Here is a 16652-nt window from a genome sequence, read left to right on the forward strand (position 1 = left end):
AGCTGCCCCGGGTTGGGGGGCGGGGCCAGAGCCCAGGCGACTGGGGGGGCCTGGCGCGCGGGTGCTGCCCCGTCCCAAAGTGGGAGGGGGGCTCAGCGGGGCGGGTGCTGCGGGGAACGGGGGGTTCAGTGAGGGGGTGCTGCGGGGAGGGGGGCTCAGCGGAGGGGGGCGGGTGCTGCGGGGAACGGGGGGCTCAGCGGGGGGGGGGGGCGCTGTGCTACAGGGAACAGGGGGTTGGGGGGGTGCCGGGCTGCGGGGAACGGGGGGCTCAGCGGGGCGGGTGCTGCAGGGAACAGGGGGCTTAGGGGGGGCGCTCGCTGCGGGCAGCAGATTTGAATCCCAGCTGTTCTTGTCCTATACCTGCCTGTGCCTAGTCCCTGCACTCCAGGAGAAATGTGCTGCCCTCAGGGACCATGTCAGGGTTGTAGAAGGCCTCAGTGGGTTTAGCCCTGGTGGGAAGGGTTGGGTATGTTCTGTAATAAAATAATAGAATGACTGATTATTTTCCCAGGGAAAGCGCTAGGGGGAATCAAGATGTGACATGAACTAAGGAGCCTTCTGAACTCTCACCTGTTCTCCCTCTCACCCCGACAGGCTGTAGAATAACACCCATGTTTAGTGCCGGATTGCCTCATCCCCCCAGGAGAAGGGGAAGGGAAATGGCTGCGGAAGAGGAGGCTCAGGTAGGGACCACAAGGGAGTTGTTGGTGTTTTCCTGCTGGAGGGAGAGGGGCAGCAAACAGGCGTTTGGGGCTTCTGTGGGGTTCAGTCTGGAGGTGGGGTAGGAAGTCCACAGGCTGGAGAAAGGGAGGGGATCAGGGGGTGACAAACCTGCTGGGACTTGTTTTACTTGGGGACTAGATTATAGGAACAGACCCCCGGGGGTTATGGTGGAGATTCCTTATTTGTGGAACAGAAAACAACCCCCTGACCCGGGGCCGGGAAAAACAATCAGATTCTCAGTGCTGGAGCACGAACCTAGTACGTGGAGATAAGAAGGAGGCACCAATGAGACACCCCATCCCCTCCCATCCAGCTGCTGGCAATGGGGAGGGTGTTCTAATTCCCACCAGGGAGTTGTCCCTGGTTCCTGCTGGGGGCTCCATCTCCTGTATCAGCCTATGGCTAGTAGGTGTGTGATGAGTGTGAGGGCCCCTGTCCCCTCTCTCTGCTAGGAGGGGTGAAGGGCTCTCGCTTTCTCCCCTCACCCTGATGCCTCCTGGCTGCTCTGAAGAGGGTGGGACTCTGGGCCTCCCAGAGCTTCTAATTAATTGGCCTTGCTGCCTCACGAAGAGTGGGGCTGTGAGTGGGGCAGCAGTACTGAGTGCGGGGCTCTTGCTCTTTCAGGGGGCGGTGACCGTTGAGGAGGTGTCTGTGTATTTCACTGAGGAAGAGTGGGCTCTGCTGGACCCCGCTCAGAGAGCCCTCTATGGAGACGTCATGCAGGAGAACTATGAGACTGTGACCTCGCTGGGTAAGGATTCCCGTCCCCTCGGTTCTTAGAAGGGGAAATGACAAAATAAAGTACACATCACCCCTACAATGCAACTTGTACTCTGCCCTGTTTCAGCATCACCCCGACATGCCAGTGACACACACACCAGCTTTCTGCCCTCCCCTGCTACACAACACTGCGGGAACAGAGCCCAGGAGCAGAACAGCACAAATTCTAACATCGTCTTTCTACTAAGGCAAAACTTGGGTTTAGCTCCATCCTTGCAAACAGAAGCTGCTTATGCTCAAACACGGAGCCTACTTCACACAAACCATCTCAGACTTGTAAAATGTTACCCTCTCTTAACATCGCCCCGAGAATTCCTTCTGCCTCGTCGCCTTCACGTCCCCCTCACTGAGCCCTGGAGACCACTAGCGTGTATCCCACCAGAGCGCTGACAATCCCCCTGACAAGAACGCACCCTTCTGCACCTTTAGTGACACAGCCTACAACACTGAGCACTGATGTGGGGCAGACTCGGTCCCTCAGGGGTCACCTGCACCTCTCTGCATACCACAGTCACAGCTCTGCCAGGCTGCTCCAACTGCTCCCTCCACCATCCGATCACAGCTACAGCTGACCCAGGGGCACAGCCGGAGGGCATGCGGATAAATGCTGGTGTTCCCATCTCTGGAACACAACACAAACAGTAGCATGTTCCCTTAGTCCTTCCTCAGATTGATTATAGAGTCATAGGTTTTATGGCAAGAAGGGATTATAAATTCATCTAGTCGGACCTCATGTGTAAGAAGCCAAAGAATCTCATCCAATTACTGTGGGATTGAGCTGAATAGCTTGTGCCAGACTGAATCATCCTCCAGAAAGTCATCAAGTCTTGACATGAAGATTTGGAATGATGGAGAATTGGCCACTTCCCGTGGTGGTGTGTTCATCTTTGGAACGGGGGCCACAGCAGGAGCTTTGCCGTGGCAATCCCGGTCACCCTTAAAGGTTGGGAATCCCACAAAACACCTCCTATTATCACTTTTCCACTTCTCATTACTATGGTGCCATAAAACACAGGACGACATCAGTGACAAGAACTTTCATCCAAGTCCGGACACAAAAGAGTCCTTGTCTCTGCATAAAAGATAAAGGACTCAGTTCCTAAACAGCAGGGCCTGCGGACCCCAGTTTGAGAGATGCTGCACTGACATAAGAACATAAGAGCGGCCAGACTGGGTCAGACCAAAGGTCCATCTAGCCCAGTGTCCTGTCTTCTGACAGTGGCCAGTGCCAGGTGTCCCAGGGGGAATGAACAAAACAGGTAATGATCAAGTGATCCATCCCCTGTCACCCATTCCCAGCTTCTGGAAAACAGAGGCTAGGGACACCATTCCTGCCCATCCTGCTAATAGCCATTGATGGATCTATCCTCCATGGACTTATCTAGTCCTTTTTTGAACCCTGTTATAGTCTTGGCTTTCACAACATCCTCTGGCAAGGAGTTCCACAGGTTGACTGTGCGCAGTGTGAAGAAATACTTCCTTTTGTTTGTTTTAAACCTGCCGCCTATTCATTTCATTTGGTGAAATTCTAGTTCTTGTGTTATGAGAAGGAGTAAATAACACTTTCTTATCTACTTTCTCTACACCAGTCATGATTTTATAGACTTCAATCCTATCCCCCCTTAGCCGCGGGTCAGTATCCCCACCAGCTGATGCTGAGTTGACTAAAGCCACAACAAAGTTTTCTTGCTCAGTTAAACTCCTGACGTGGTGACCCAAACAGACAAGAGTTCAATTGTGGGCAACAAAAGCAGAAAACGGCCCTGTAGCCTTTGCACTCCAGTTCCCACCCAGGGCAGATCAGCCCTGGATATATGGTATGGCCTTAATTCACTCTGCGCAGGAGTTGGCTTATCTGGAGATGCGATGATCAAGTGAGGCGACGTCACAGTCCCCAGTGGCTGGGAGTGTGGCTGAGAGACTCAAAATACGAAGAATCTGACCTGTGATGCCAGCCAGCTCCAGGGCTATGGGCTGGGGGGCAGAGTTAAGGTTTCATAGTAGGGATAGCGTGAACTTTAACTCTTCATTTTCTGGGTTTCAGAGATTTAAATGTAGCCACCTTCCATCTGGGAGGGCGCGTGCAGAACTGGGCAACTTGAACTCTGCATTAAAGTTGTTTATGATCATTTAATTTCTGTGTTTTAAACAAATGAACTTCCTCCTACCGCCACTATAACTGGGTCTGCACTAGAGATTTTGCTGCCATATCTGTGTTCGTTGGGGATGTGATTTTTTCCACAGCCCTAACGAACCGAGCTATGATCACAAAACTTTTAAGTACAGACCAGGCCAGAGTCTGCATTTTAGAGCAATTTAAAAACATTTCTCGTATCTCCAAACTGTTGGTATCATGGAACTCCTGCAGAATGAAAGACCAATGCACAACCCACGTGGTCTGAAAGCGATCAGTGGCTGGACTCCAACGCCAATGAATGGGTGTCGCTTGGGTGGAACGGCCACAGTATGTCCTCTTAAAACCAGATACTATGGCAGCACATTGATGGAAAACCTCTGGCTGTTAACAGCTGTAATCCACGTGCATTTCAGTCTCTTCGACTCCTCCGTTTGGCTCGTGCCGATCTGAATTTCCAAACTCCACAGCTTTTAACTTTGTCAATGTTGCTTCCCCTGCAAAAGGCAGTGGCTGCTGTGTAGTAGATGAGCTAAATACCCAGGGACTCAGATCAATTGGTGGTATCAATTAGAAGTATCATTTGAGCCTCAGGGGAGTGCAAGAGCATGTTGTAAGAACAAGGTGATTTGTAATCAGCTTCTTGGGTGGGGGGTGCTGTGTCTCAGGAAACTCTTGATGAAATAACCCCTTTTTTTGGACCACTCACCCTGCCCTGAAACCCTGCGACAAGCACCAACTTTCAGCGCAATCTGAGTACGAATATGGATGTTAGCGCCATTATAATAGACAACCTTTAAACAGGAAAGCCATGCAGAATCTTAACGATAGCACAGCTGACGCACCCCTCTAATAACTTCGCAAATGCATGGAGGATCTAGCGGTCAGGTTCTTATTCAAGAGTCCTTGGGAGGAAGTAGTCCAGGGAGCAGTGGGAGAAGATGATGGGGAGCTGGTGCTCGTAAGGGTGCCACAAAGCGGGGAGGTCTGAGAGCAGTGGCCGGAAGGGAAGGGCTGTGCGGAGGATTAGGACGAGAGGGAATCAGAGAGGGTTGGGTCCAGTGGAAGGAAGAGGAAGGTGGGAGTCAGGGACAGGAGGTCCTGGGAAGCGGTAACGGGGTGGGTTGGGGGAGTGAGAGACCGGGAATGGGGGGAAAGGGGTGGAGGGCCCAGCAGTGGTGAGGGTGGGGAAGGATTGGGTTATTTGGGAGTGAGAAAGACTGGGGCAGTGGGAGGAGAAGGAAGGGGTTGCAGTGGGGAAGGCCTGGTAGGGGTGGGAAGGGAAAGTTTGAGGGAAGCAGAGATTTAGAGCATTTCGCTGAGACTGTTTTTGCCAAAGTCTGTAACGACTTCGCCCTAGGCAAAGCTGAGAACCAGCCCTCCGTCCCCCTCCTCCTTGGCCTGTCAGCCGCCTCTGACCCCACCGACCATGCTGTTCTCCTTGAAATCTTGTTATCTCTTGTCCCCTGATTTTCTTCCTACCTCTCTAATCTCTCCTTCATCATGTCCTCTGGAGGGTCCCCTTCATCCCCACTCTGGCTTGCTGGGTGTGTTCCTTCTCCTCTTCTCCCTTCTACACCTTAGCTCTGGGCAATCTCCTCCACAAACACAAATTCTACTACCAGCTCCATGCCGATGACTCACAGATCGACCTCTCTGCTCCCGACCCGCCTCCTTCGGTCCATGTCTCTGTGACATCTCCTTGCGGGTGTCTTAACCATCAACTTCGGCTGAACGGATAAAAAGACTAAATCAGAGATCTTAAAATGTTCCCCACGCAATCCTGACACTCCTGTCTCTATCCCTGCAGACAGCACCAGCATCCTTGTCACTCAGGCCCCTAAATGGGGAAACATTTCTGACATGGATGTTCCTATAGGTCCTCCCATCCAGGCTCTGTCTACATCTTGCATTTTCATTCTGCATACGGTTCCTAAGGATCTCTTGCCCAGGCTCACCTCTCCTGTTTCAAATACCGCAGCGTCCTTTTCGCTGAACTTGACAAATGCCGTCTTGCCCTGCTCATGTTCATTCGAACAGCTGCAAAGCTGCCTCGTTCCCCTCAAACGCCGAGGAGGAAAGGGTGAAAGAATTGGGGATGTTTTGTTTTTAGAAAAGAAGACTGAGGGGAGACCGGATAAACATTTTCCAATGTGTTCAGAGTCATTTTAAAGACGATGGGGATCAGTAGTTTTCCATGTCCACCAGGGTGGGACAAGAAGTAGGCTTGATCTGCAGCAAGGGTATTTAGGTTCGATACTAGGGAAAGTTTTCCAACTATGAAGATAAATAAATATTGGAATAGGTTACCAATAGGAGTTGTAGAATTCCTGTCATTGGAGGTTTTTAAAAACAAGTTAGCCAAACACCTGCAAGGGATGGTCTAGGTGTATTTTATCTTGCCTGAGATTGGGGGTGGAGTGGATTAGATGCCATCCTGAGGTCTTTTCCAGCCATACAGTTCTATACTTTTTATGATTCATTATCCTAGCCCTTCACATTGACCATGTCTCCCTGCAGAGAATATGGGCATTTCTGTAGGGTTGGGTTTTTTTTTAATGAAAAATATGCATGACTAAATTTCCCCTCTCACTTTCCTTTGTTGCCCAGTGGATGTGAAGGAGTGAATTCCTCTTCTGGGCCAGGGAATGTAGTAGCTGTTGGCGTAACATAGGCCTGTCTGGGTTGGCATGGATACACTGTTAAGAACTGTCCACATATGAATGGAGCTCCCTGGAGCGACATTGGAAAACTGAATGACTGGCTATTAACTTGTAATGCGTGGGAGCCAACGTGGGAACACACCACGATTGCTACATGGGACAAAGGGAGGAGGCCTTGAACAGACTGAGACAGGGAGACAGAGATGAAATTGAGCAGCTTTGGAAAACCTGAGCAGATGATTCTGACAACATGAACTCTGAGTGAAGTTTTGCTTTACCAGATTGACGTAAGGCTGTTTAAATCCCGTGCCTAGTAAACGTCGGCTTGTTTTGGAACGGCCGTCTTGCATTACTGCAAATACCGACTGATTGCATCATGCCTCCAGAGCGAGCGTCTCCATAGGGACCGGCCCCGTGGGTGCTCCGGGCCTGGAGCACCCACAGGGAAAAATAAGTGGGTGCTCCGCACCCACCGGCAACCAAGCTCCCCCCTCCTCGCCTCCTTCTCCCACTCTGAGCACGCTGCGTCCACGCTCCTCCCGCTCCCTCCCAGCGCTTCCTCCCCGCCCCTGCTACCTAACAGCTGTTTGGCGGCACTTAGGACTTTCCGGGAGGAGGGGGGATGCAGGGCGCCCAAGGGAGGAGGCGGAGAAGAGGCGGGGCAGGATGGGGACTTCGGAGAAGGGGTGGAATGAGGACGGGGCGGGGCCAGGGGCATCGAGCACCCACCAGGAAGAGGGGATGTCAGAGCTATGAACATCTCTACCAGGAGCCTGAACTTGTTTGGATTCACTGAAGAACCACAGTTACAGACTGTAACAGACTAGGGACCGAGTGGCCAGGCAGCAGTTCTGCAGAAAAGGACCTAGGGGTTACAGTGGACGAGAAGCTGGATATGAGTCGACAGTGTGCCCTTGTCGCCAAGAAGGCTAACGGCATTTTGGGCTGTATAAGTAGGGGCATTGCCAGCAGATCGAGGAACGTGATCGTTCCCCTTTATTCGACATTGGTGAGGCCTCATCTGGAGTATTGTGTCCAGTTTTGGGCCCCACACTACAAGAAGGATGTGGAAAAATTGGAAAGAGTCCAGCAGAGGGCAACAAAAATGATTAGGGGGCTGGAGCACATGATTTATGAGGAGAGGCTGAGGGAACTGGGATTGTGTAGTCTCCAGAAGAGAAGAATGAGGGGGGATTTGATAGCTGCTTTCAACTACTTGAAATGGGGTTCCAAAGACGATGCAGCTTGGCTGTTCTCAGTGGTGGCAGATGACAGAACAAGGAGCAATGGTCTCAAGTTGTAGAGGGGGAGGTCTAGGTTGGATATTAGGAAACACTATTTCACTAGGAGGGTGGTGAAGCACTGGAATGGGTTACCTAGGGAGGTGGTGGAATCTCCTTCCTTGGAGGTTTTTAAGACCCGGCTTGACAAAGCCCTGGCTGGGATGATTTAGTTGGGAATTGGTCCTGCTTTGAGCAGGGGGTTGGACTAGATACCTCCTGAGGTTCCTTCCAACCCTGATATTCTATGATTCTATGATTCATTTATTCACTCTAATTTAAGGTTTCATGTTCCAGTAATACATTGTAATGTTTTTAGAAGGTCTCTTTCTATAAGTCTATAATATATAACAAAACTATTGTTGTATGTAAAGTAAATAAGGTTTTTAAAATATTCAAGAAGCTTCATTTAAAATTAAATTAAAATGCAGAGCCCCCGGACCGGTGGCCAGGACCCAGGCAGTGTGAGTGCCACTGAAAATCAGCTCCCGTGCCGCCTTTGGCACACAGGCCATAGGTTGCCTACCCCTGGGCTAGTGGGAGGAGCAGATTTGTTAGTGGAAGGAATTCAGGCTACCCAGGTGGGGACAGTTGTCACTAGGTGGGAACTGACAGTCTATTATTTAGTTGTAGTGAGTTGAAGTGCTTTCGCTTGTGAAATGGCGTGCCTAAGCAAACAGCTCCAGGGAAAAAGCCAATTCATTTTAGGCTAAAACCATCTCTTTCAGCCCCAAACATGGAACATGGGGAGGCAAAAACTACAAACATTGAAAATAAAAGGGTTTTTTTTTTAGCACTGCACTTTAAAAGCCCTGAGTTCTTAAAAAAAATTATAATAAAAACAAAAAATATTTAAATAATAGAGTAGTTAAATAATACCATGATCCTAATCAAAAATAAAAAAAATTATCTATAATAAAAAAAATCTAAAAAAATCACTATATTTATTTTACTAATATCAAAAGCAAAAATAAAATGAAATAATTTCCTCCCATTATAGGCACAGAGAGGGAGAGAGAGAGCGCGCCTTAGATAGGGCCTTACCGTTAATCAAATGGTAATGCCCATAAACCACAGGGTATCGGTAACAAACAAGTCCAGGGTAAAAAACAATAATATTACAAACCTGCTTAAATAACCTAAAATTAAATATAAATGCACTAAAAATAGCTTGCAGCCACAAAATATATGTTTAATTTTTTTAAATAGTCATTATGCCATTTATCAATTTGCAAGTACATCTCTATTAGTATATGTGGATAATAATTATGTATGTTTTAAAATTTAATGCCGAGAGCCAATAATTATGTGTATTATGTACCTCATAATCCACATAAAATATTTTTGCCATATTACAGCTATTAAAAAGTAATTTTAAATGCCTAAATTCAAATATTGTCAATTAAAAATGAAATACACATTCTATTCAAATGTAATGCCTGTACCCATTGAAATAAATGTGGGCACTACCATTTTAAAATTATTTACAGGTTGCTAAATAAAATCATAGTCACTGTCCATGACTCCCTTCAAAAAATTAAATAATTTAAAGGCTTAGCAAAAATTTCAAATAGAAATGGTAAAATAACATTGTTGGAATGGTCCCCCATGGCAATGGGGATTTTTAATTTGGCCTTACATCCAATTGTGGGACTCCTAATGTTTCAGGCGTTTGTTTTATTCTTGGCACTGACGTACTGGGTAGTAAAGAAAATTAACTGGCTGCGAAGCTTGTGGTTTTACAGACCCTGGCCCTTTCCTAAGAAAGACCATATAAAATCTGGCCACTAACAAGGCAAAAATCAGAGGCAAAAGTTAAGGACGCAAGTGAAAAGATCTTTGCTCGGTCTCAATTAAAAGCCATAAGCCTATACTGGGCCGCCTCGCTAGTAATCTACTGAATGCATTATAAGTGACGGTTGTCATGTTATAAGACCTTCAAGGAGGGGAATAGTATCAGAGGGGTAGCCGTGTTAGTCTGAATCTGTAAAAAGCAACAGAGGGTCCTGTGGCACCTTTAAGACTAACAGAAGTATTGGGAGCATAAGCTTTCGTGGGTAAGAACCTCACTTCTTCAGATGCAAGTAATGGAAATCTCCAGAGGCAGGTATAAATCAGTATGGAGATAACGAGGTTAGTTCAATCAGGGAGGGTGAGGTGCTCTGCTAGCAGTTGAGGTGTGAACACCAAGGGAGGAGAAACTGCTTCTGTAGTTGGATAGCCATTCACAGTCTTTGTTTAATCCTGAGCTGATGGTGTCAAATTTGCAAATGAACTGGAGCTCAGCAGTTTCTTTTTGGAGTCTGGTCCTGAAGTTTTTTTGCTGTAAGATGGCTACCTTTACATCTGCTATTGTGTGGCCAGGGAGGTTGAAGTGTTCTCCTACAGGTTTTTGTATATTGCCATTCCTGATATCTGACTTGTGTCCATTTATCCTCTTGCGTAGTGACTGTCCAGTTTGGCCAATGTACATAGCAGAGGGGCATTGCTGGCACATGATGGCATATATAACATTGGTGGACGTGCAGGTGAATGAGCCGGTAATGTTGTAGCTGATCTGGCTAGGTCCTGTGATGGTGTTGCTGGTGTAGATATGTGGGAGTTGTCCTACCAACTCTAACAGGCTAATCAATTAAGATGAGCAATTATCAGCAGGAGAAAAAAAAACTTTTGTAGTGATAATCAAGATGACCCATTCCAGACAGCTTGACAAGGTGTGAGGATACTTAACATGGGGGAATAGATTCAATGTGTGTAATGGCGCAGCCATTCCCAGTCTCTAGATGTGCTTAATTATTCATGTGCTGTGCCTTTTACACACGCACACAAGACACAGAAGAAACTGAATTATTTGAGTTATCCGCATTCCCACTTTCTCACGGCATGTTAGCTCTGATGGTTGTTTTAATTTCCTAATTTTCTTGGAACCAGAAATAGGGAAAGAGAACACTGGAGTCAGTGGAATTACAGCAGTGAGAGATTAGTCTCATTATTTGTCACTAACCACTAACTCTGTTAACAGAGCGTTAATGTTAGTGAATGGTATGTCTAGCCCTGCAGTTAGTTAGATGCAGACACACCCAGCGCTGTGGGTGGTAAATTTACAGAGACTCTGCCGCTGATCATGAAATAGAAGCACATTATCTTTAAATGGCTGCCCTTTCAATGCCTCTGAAAGTTACAAAAAACAATGATCTGGGTTAAAGGAAAGTTGCCATTTCTCAGAGTCCCAATTTCTATTGTGTGTGTACAGGAAGGTTTGAATGTGTCACAGGTAGTTTCGTAAAGCGTAGCTATTTTATGTTTGTAACAGGCTCTTGTCCACCTTTCAGTCACATGCAAAGGGAACTTACCAAGTGTAACACAAACTAGCCCATTCCTCCCCCTATGCAATCTCTGACCAGAATGTTGGAATGAGGCAGAGTACTGGGAAAGTATCATAGTAGGAATAAATGAAAAACTAGGATTAATCAAAGGTGAGATGCAGATACAGCCTATTGTACAGCTGGTGAAGTGAGAGGGACACACTCCCGCTGGTGCTGGTTCTGAAATAACAGCAGAAGCTGATCAAAGAGAACGAGTTCATGTAGGAGCTAGGGGCAGCTGCCTTCTCAGTGCATCACTCACCTGGGAGGTGTTTCGCAAAACACAGCGCTTCCCCTCTGGAAGAGAAACACTTCCCCCCGCTGCCACCACTTCATTATACTATCCATTGGGCTGTTTGTCCTGCAGGACTTTGATGTCTCTGGGTGGTCCATGGTGATCCACAAATAGGGTGACCAAACAGCAAATGTGAAAAACTGGGATGGGGATGGAGGGTAATAGGAGCCTATATAAGAAAAAGACCCTAAAATCGGGAGTGTCCCTATGAAATCAGGACATCTGGTCACCCTATTAGAGGAGCAGGAGTTATCACCGTGGAAATCTCTTCACTTCTTTCTCAGGGCCACCTTCTTAGCCCTGGCTTTGGGTGGTTTGAAGTTGGCTTTAGTTTTGCTCTCTACTGTCTTGATTTTAGGTGGGATCTTGGCTCAGCGGCTTAGACCTTTTGAGGGCTTTTCTCTGCTTTTTTGGTCCCTGATGAAGTCAGCACATACTGATGATTATTTCTAGCCCTGGGCATGGTGGCCTTCCTGAGGATCTTGGCAGCTTTAGCCAGCTCCTTGGTGGCTATTTTCCAGCTCAGAGCCACTGTCTTCTTCTCATGCCTTGTCCTGGGGGCCCAGCTGCTGACTGAGTGTGAAGGAGCCAAGGGGCTGGTGACTTCAGCCTGCACGAAGGTGGCTTTGCCCATCAGACTCCTGAACCCCAACTGGATGTGGCTCTTCTTCTTCTGCACAGCACAGCCCCTGGAGAACAGGGATCTGCAAATGTGTATTCATATTATGCCTTTGTTTAATTGATGAAAAAATAATCTAGACACTTAGGGGACTGGAAGTGATTTCAGCTGATGGACAGATTTGCAAGGTTTTTATACATTTACAGAGAAAACCATTGAGTGTTTAAATTCATTTCAAGCATCGCCGTGCAGTGGAACTCATGAGCATACTGGAGATGGATATGAAAATATATTTCCATTAAAAAAAGGGAACTACCAAGGGAGCATCTGGATTTGAACCAGAGACCTCTTGATCTGCAGTCAAATGCTCTACCACTGAGCTATACTCCCTCTGACAATGTAGTTTTGGACCTAGTCATCTTGAGGATTATGAAGGACACACCCTAGTTCAAAGAGTTCATGTTATATTTCCAGACATGGGTGGTTTTGAAAATGGGGTTTCACTGAATTTTATTTATAGACATAAACACCACAGCTTGCACAATCCCCACACCTGCTCAGTCTCACCAGAGCAGAACAACTATTGAGGGACCGCACCCCGCTACCCAGCTGTGTGCCCTTTAACCTCTTCACCATTACTCCAATTCCTTAAAGGCACAGGGCACATGTAACTTGAACCCACAATAATGACTTAATTCCCAAAGAACTCCATTCTGACCAGAAGCAGAGAGCTCCCAGGAGTATCAGCCACATCCCTGTGCCCTGTAGCAGAGACGGGCTGTGGCAGTGGGTAGGGCCCATAGTGCACGGGTCACTTTTTATATTTTGCACACTTGTGGTCCAGTGGGAGAATTCTTGTCTCCCATCCAGCAGGCCTGGGCTTAATTCATGGCCAGGGTGGACCTGAGCTTTATGCTTAGATGTAGAAATTGCAGAATTTAAGCTTGAAATACGGGCCGGTTTCCCCCCATAGCATTTCACATCTTTACATCCAAACACAATGACTTTCTGAGTGATCTGTCCTTGTTCAACCATAAGGTGTTGGGGTCCATGTAGGACTCACTGGGTAAAATTCTCTGGACTGTTAGGCAGCAGGTCAGACCAGATGTTCACAGAGGTTTAACCTGCCTTTAAAATCTATGAATAAACACAAAATATGGTGTCATATTAACCCTCAGAAGCTGCTTCTCCCCTATCTAGATCCCCAGCAAAGTGCAATCCAAGGAAGAGGGCTGTTTATGAAGGATAGAAAAAGGATAGCCTTCTCCCGCTGGACAAATCAGACTCCAACTTTGTTACATGCTGAGTTGGCTTCCTTTCCTACTCCAGATGGTCAAGCCGTGCGTGGTAGTGTACTCCCATTAAAGACTTCCTTAGACAAAGTAGGCTTGAATCCTATTTCTGATAACAGCCCTATAAGAAGCCACTTGGATTTGAATCAAAGACCACTGGATCTGCCATCAAACCCTACCACTGAGCTATCCCCCCATAACAATGCTCTGCTGGAGTCAGTCATCTCCAGGACTTTGAAGGACAGACCCTGCTTCAGCAAGCTACTTTTCTATTCCCCAACCACCGGTGGTTTTAAAAATGGGGTTTGATTAAACATAATAAACACCACCACTTGCACACCCACCGACATAGCTTCTCCCACTGACATAACTACCGTCTCTTGGGGAAACCGATTAACTACACCGACAGCAAAGCTCTCTCCCATCAGCATAGAGCATCGGTTCTCAAACTGTGGGTCAGGACCCCAAAGTGGGTCGTGCCCAGCGTTCCCGCTAATTTTTCATGTCCATGTGCGGAATGAATTTTGTTATGTGCACCAATATGGAGGTGATGTGTGGTAGGGGTGGGGCCAAGGGGTTCAGAGTGTGGGATGGGGCTCAGGGCTGGGGTGTAGGGGGGGTGATGGCTCTGGCTTGGGGTGTGGGCTCTGGGGTGGGGCCAGGGATGAGGGGCTCAGGGCTGGGGCAGAGGGTTGGGGTGCGGGGGAGTGTGGGCTCTGGGGTGGGGCCAGGGATGAGGGGCTCAGGGCTGGGGCAGAGGGTTGGGGTGAGGGGGGGTGTGGGCTCTGGGGTGGGGCCAGGGATGAGGGGCTCAGGGCTGGGGCAGAGGGTTGGGGTGCGGGGGAGTGTGGGCTCTGGGGTGGGGCCAGGGATGAGGGGCTCAGGGCTGGGGCAGAGGATTGGGGTGCAGGGGAGTGTGGGCTCTGGGGTGGGGCCAGGGATGAGGGGCTCAGGGCTGGGGCAGAGGGTTGGGGTGCGGGGGAGTGTGGGCTCTGGGGTGGGGCCAGGGATGAGGGGCTCAGGGCTGGGGCAGAGGGTTGGGGTGAGGGGGGGTGCGGGCTCTGGGGTTGGGCTGGGGATGGGGGGTTTGGGATGCAGGCCATCTCTCACTGCAGCAGCTTGGGGCCAGGAGAGAGGTGCCTCTCCCTGGGTGTGGGAGCTCCGGCGGGGCTGGGCCAGATTGGGGGAGGGCTCCTCTCCCTCGTCAGCGGCAAGTCCGGGGCAGATCCACGCTGGGGCCGGTGGGGAGGGGTGCGTCTCCCCACTGCGGCAGGTCCACACTGGGGAGAGGCATCTCTCCCCGCCGCAGCCCTGAGCCCCTGTGAAGGGCTTAATAGGCGGCCGCGCAACTTACAGGGAATGTAGGTCGTGACCCTGTTATCATGGGGTCACCAGGGCTGGTGTTAGACTTGCTGGGGCCTGGGGCTGAAGCCAAAAGCCTGAGCCCCACCACCCAGGAATCAGCAGCAGCAACAAACCGTTCTGTACGTAGCAGGAACCAACACAAAATGTGCTTTAAAAGGAGCTGTCTCCTTCCTGCTGGGGTGAAATTTGTCATTAGGGTCATTGATTTTCATTTCCTTTCTCTGAGGGCAGAGATGGGGTTGGTCCTACCTCAGGCTGGGATGTGGAGCCCATGTCCCCATCTGTCCGTCACTCTGGGAACCTGTCTCTGCTCACAGGCTGCCTCCAGCCTGTCCGGCCAGATCCTGAGCTCTGTGGGGGTGAGTCATTTGGCATAAGTGACACATAGGAGAAATACTTTTGCCAGATGCATTGGTGGTATAGTGGTGAGCATAGCTGCCTTCCAAGCAGTTGACCCGGGTTCGATTCCCAGCCAATGCAAGGATGTCCCTTTTTCTTGGCTGGGAATTGGTTTAATTTCAGTCACATTGTATCAGTTTATCAATGGAACGAGAGAATTAATGTCCCAAATCCCACCAGGTCATTCAACACCCAGTGGCGGAAGAAAGGGGCAGGACTATACAGTGAGCTGTTGGAGTCATCCTGGTATTACAATGTTTGGTTTATTCTTTAAAAATGTGTTATTTACTCCCCTCTCCTGTTTAGACTCAGAGCCTTTAAGGTCAGAAGGGACCAGCGTGATCATCTGGTTCGACCTCCTGCACCTTGCAGGCCAAAGGACCCCACCCACCCACTCCTGTAACAGACCCCTAACCTCTGCTTGAGTTACTGACATCCTGAAATCATGGATTAAAGCTGTCAAGTTACAGACAATCCACCATTTACACTGGTTTAAACCTGCAAGTGACCCGTGACCCATGCTGCAGAGGAAGGCGAAACCCCCCAGGGTCTCTGCCAATTTACCCTTGGGGAAAACTCCTTCCCAACCCCAAATATGGCGATCAGTTAGACCCTGAGCATGCAGACAAGATGCATCAGGCAGACACCTGGGAAAGAATTCTCTGCAGTAACTCTGAGCCCTCCCCACCTATTGTCCCATCTCCAGCCGCTGGAGATACATTTGCTGCTAGCAATCACAGATTGTCCACATGCCGTTGCAGGCAGTCCCATCACACCACCCCATCCATAAATTTATCAAGCTCAGTCTTGAAGCCTGTTCAGTTTTTTGCCCCCACTGCTCCCCTTGGGAGGCTGTTCCAGAATTTCACTCCTCCGGTGGTTAGAAACCTTCACCTAATTTCAAGGTTAAGCTTGTTGATGGGCAGTTTATATCCATTAGTTAATTACTAGTGGGGGCATGTGATAGTGTGGGGGAGGGAGGGAGAAAGACTGGAGAACTGACAGTGGGAGCCGGAGAGATTCCCTGTTCCCCGATCACCCATCTCTGGGAGGAACCAGTTGGAATTGCCCTTGGGAAGCTGCCGCTAATGACTCAGGTGTAAAATCATTATTCCATTGGAATCAGATTATAGCCTCCTCACACCCGGTGTCACGGTCATCGATACGGCTCATTCCTGGGATGTTACCTGCCGCAGCAATGCAATGAATGGAACCAAATCCCTTTCCAGAGCCCAGGCACACACAGAAATCCTGGGGCTTTTCATTCCTAGGCTTCTGGCGCCATCGTGTGGCCATTTGGTTTCACTCCTTTCTGTTCAAACCTCTAGCTTTCTGCACAGAAATGTTAATTCCCTGGGAGAGACTCGGGAGCGTTTCTCTGTTTTGTGTTCATAGAATCATAGAATATCAGGGTTGGAAGGGACCTCAAGAGGTCATCTAGTCCAACCCCCTGCTCAAAGCAGGACCAATCCCCAACTAAATCATCCCAGCCAGGGCTTTGTCAAGCCGGGCCTTAAAAACCTCCAAGGAAGGAGACTCCATCACCTCCCTAGGGAACCCATTCCAGTGCTTCACCACCCTCCTAGTGAAATAGTGTTTCCTAATATCCAACCTGGACCTCCCCCACTGCAACTTGAGACCATTGCTCCTTGTTCTGTCATCTGCCACCACTGAGAACAGCCAAGCTCCATCCTCTTTGGAACCCCCCTTCAGGTAGTTGAAGGCTGCTATCAAATC

The 16652-nt window shown here is 49.0% G+C and overlaps 1 protein-coding gene and 2 non-coding genes across 14 annotated transcripts in view; 2 read left to right on the forward strand and 1 right to left on the reverse strand.

The window, feature by feature from the left end:
• The window catches only part of LOC101935438 (zinc finger protein 436-like), a 321486-nt gene that overhangs the window by 94182 nt on the left and 210652 nt on the right, over window positions 1-16652 (forward strand). For 2 of the 12 annotated variants that reach the window (XR_010593135.1, XM_065569518.1), the window contains exons 1-2: window positions 287-683; window positions 1348-1474. The exons of 3 other annotated variants lie outside the window; for them this stretch is intronic. Coding sequence is in view for 4 of the 9 variants with exons in the window: in XM_065569518.1 (XP_065425590.1) it covers window positions 612-683; window positions 1348-1474 (199 nt within the window). In the remaining 5 variants the exon portion in view is untranslated. Of the gene's footprint in view, window position 1; window positions 80-286; window positions 684-1347; window positions 1475-1570; window positions 3638-6247; window positions 8819-11598; window positions 13031-13059; window positions 13813-16652 lie in introns of those variants that run through there. 7 more of the 12 variants (XM_065569516.1, XM_065569517.1, XR_010593134.1 and 4 more) reach the window with 7 other exon arrangements.
• Window positions 12178-12249, reverse strand: TRNAC-GCA (transfer RNA cysteine (anticodon GCA)). The gene has a single exon. It is a non-coding gene; the product is annotated as a tRNA-Cys (tRNA).
• On the forward strand, window positions 14925-14996 carry TRNAG-UCC (transfer RNA glycine (anticodon UCC)). Its single transcript has one exon. It is a non-coding gene; the product is annotated as a tRNA-Gly (tRNA).

The sequence above is a fragment of the Chrysemys picta genome, chromosome 16 (genome assembly GCF_011386835.1).
Source record: "Chrysemys picta bellii isolate R12L10 chromosome 16, ASM1138683v2, whole genome shotgun sequence".
NCBI classification, from domain to species: domain Eukaryota; kingdom Metazoa; phylum Chordata; order Testudines; family Emydidae; genus Chrysemys; species Chrysemys picta.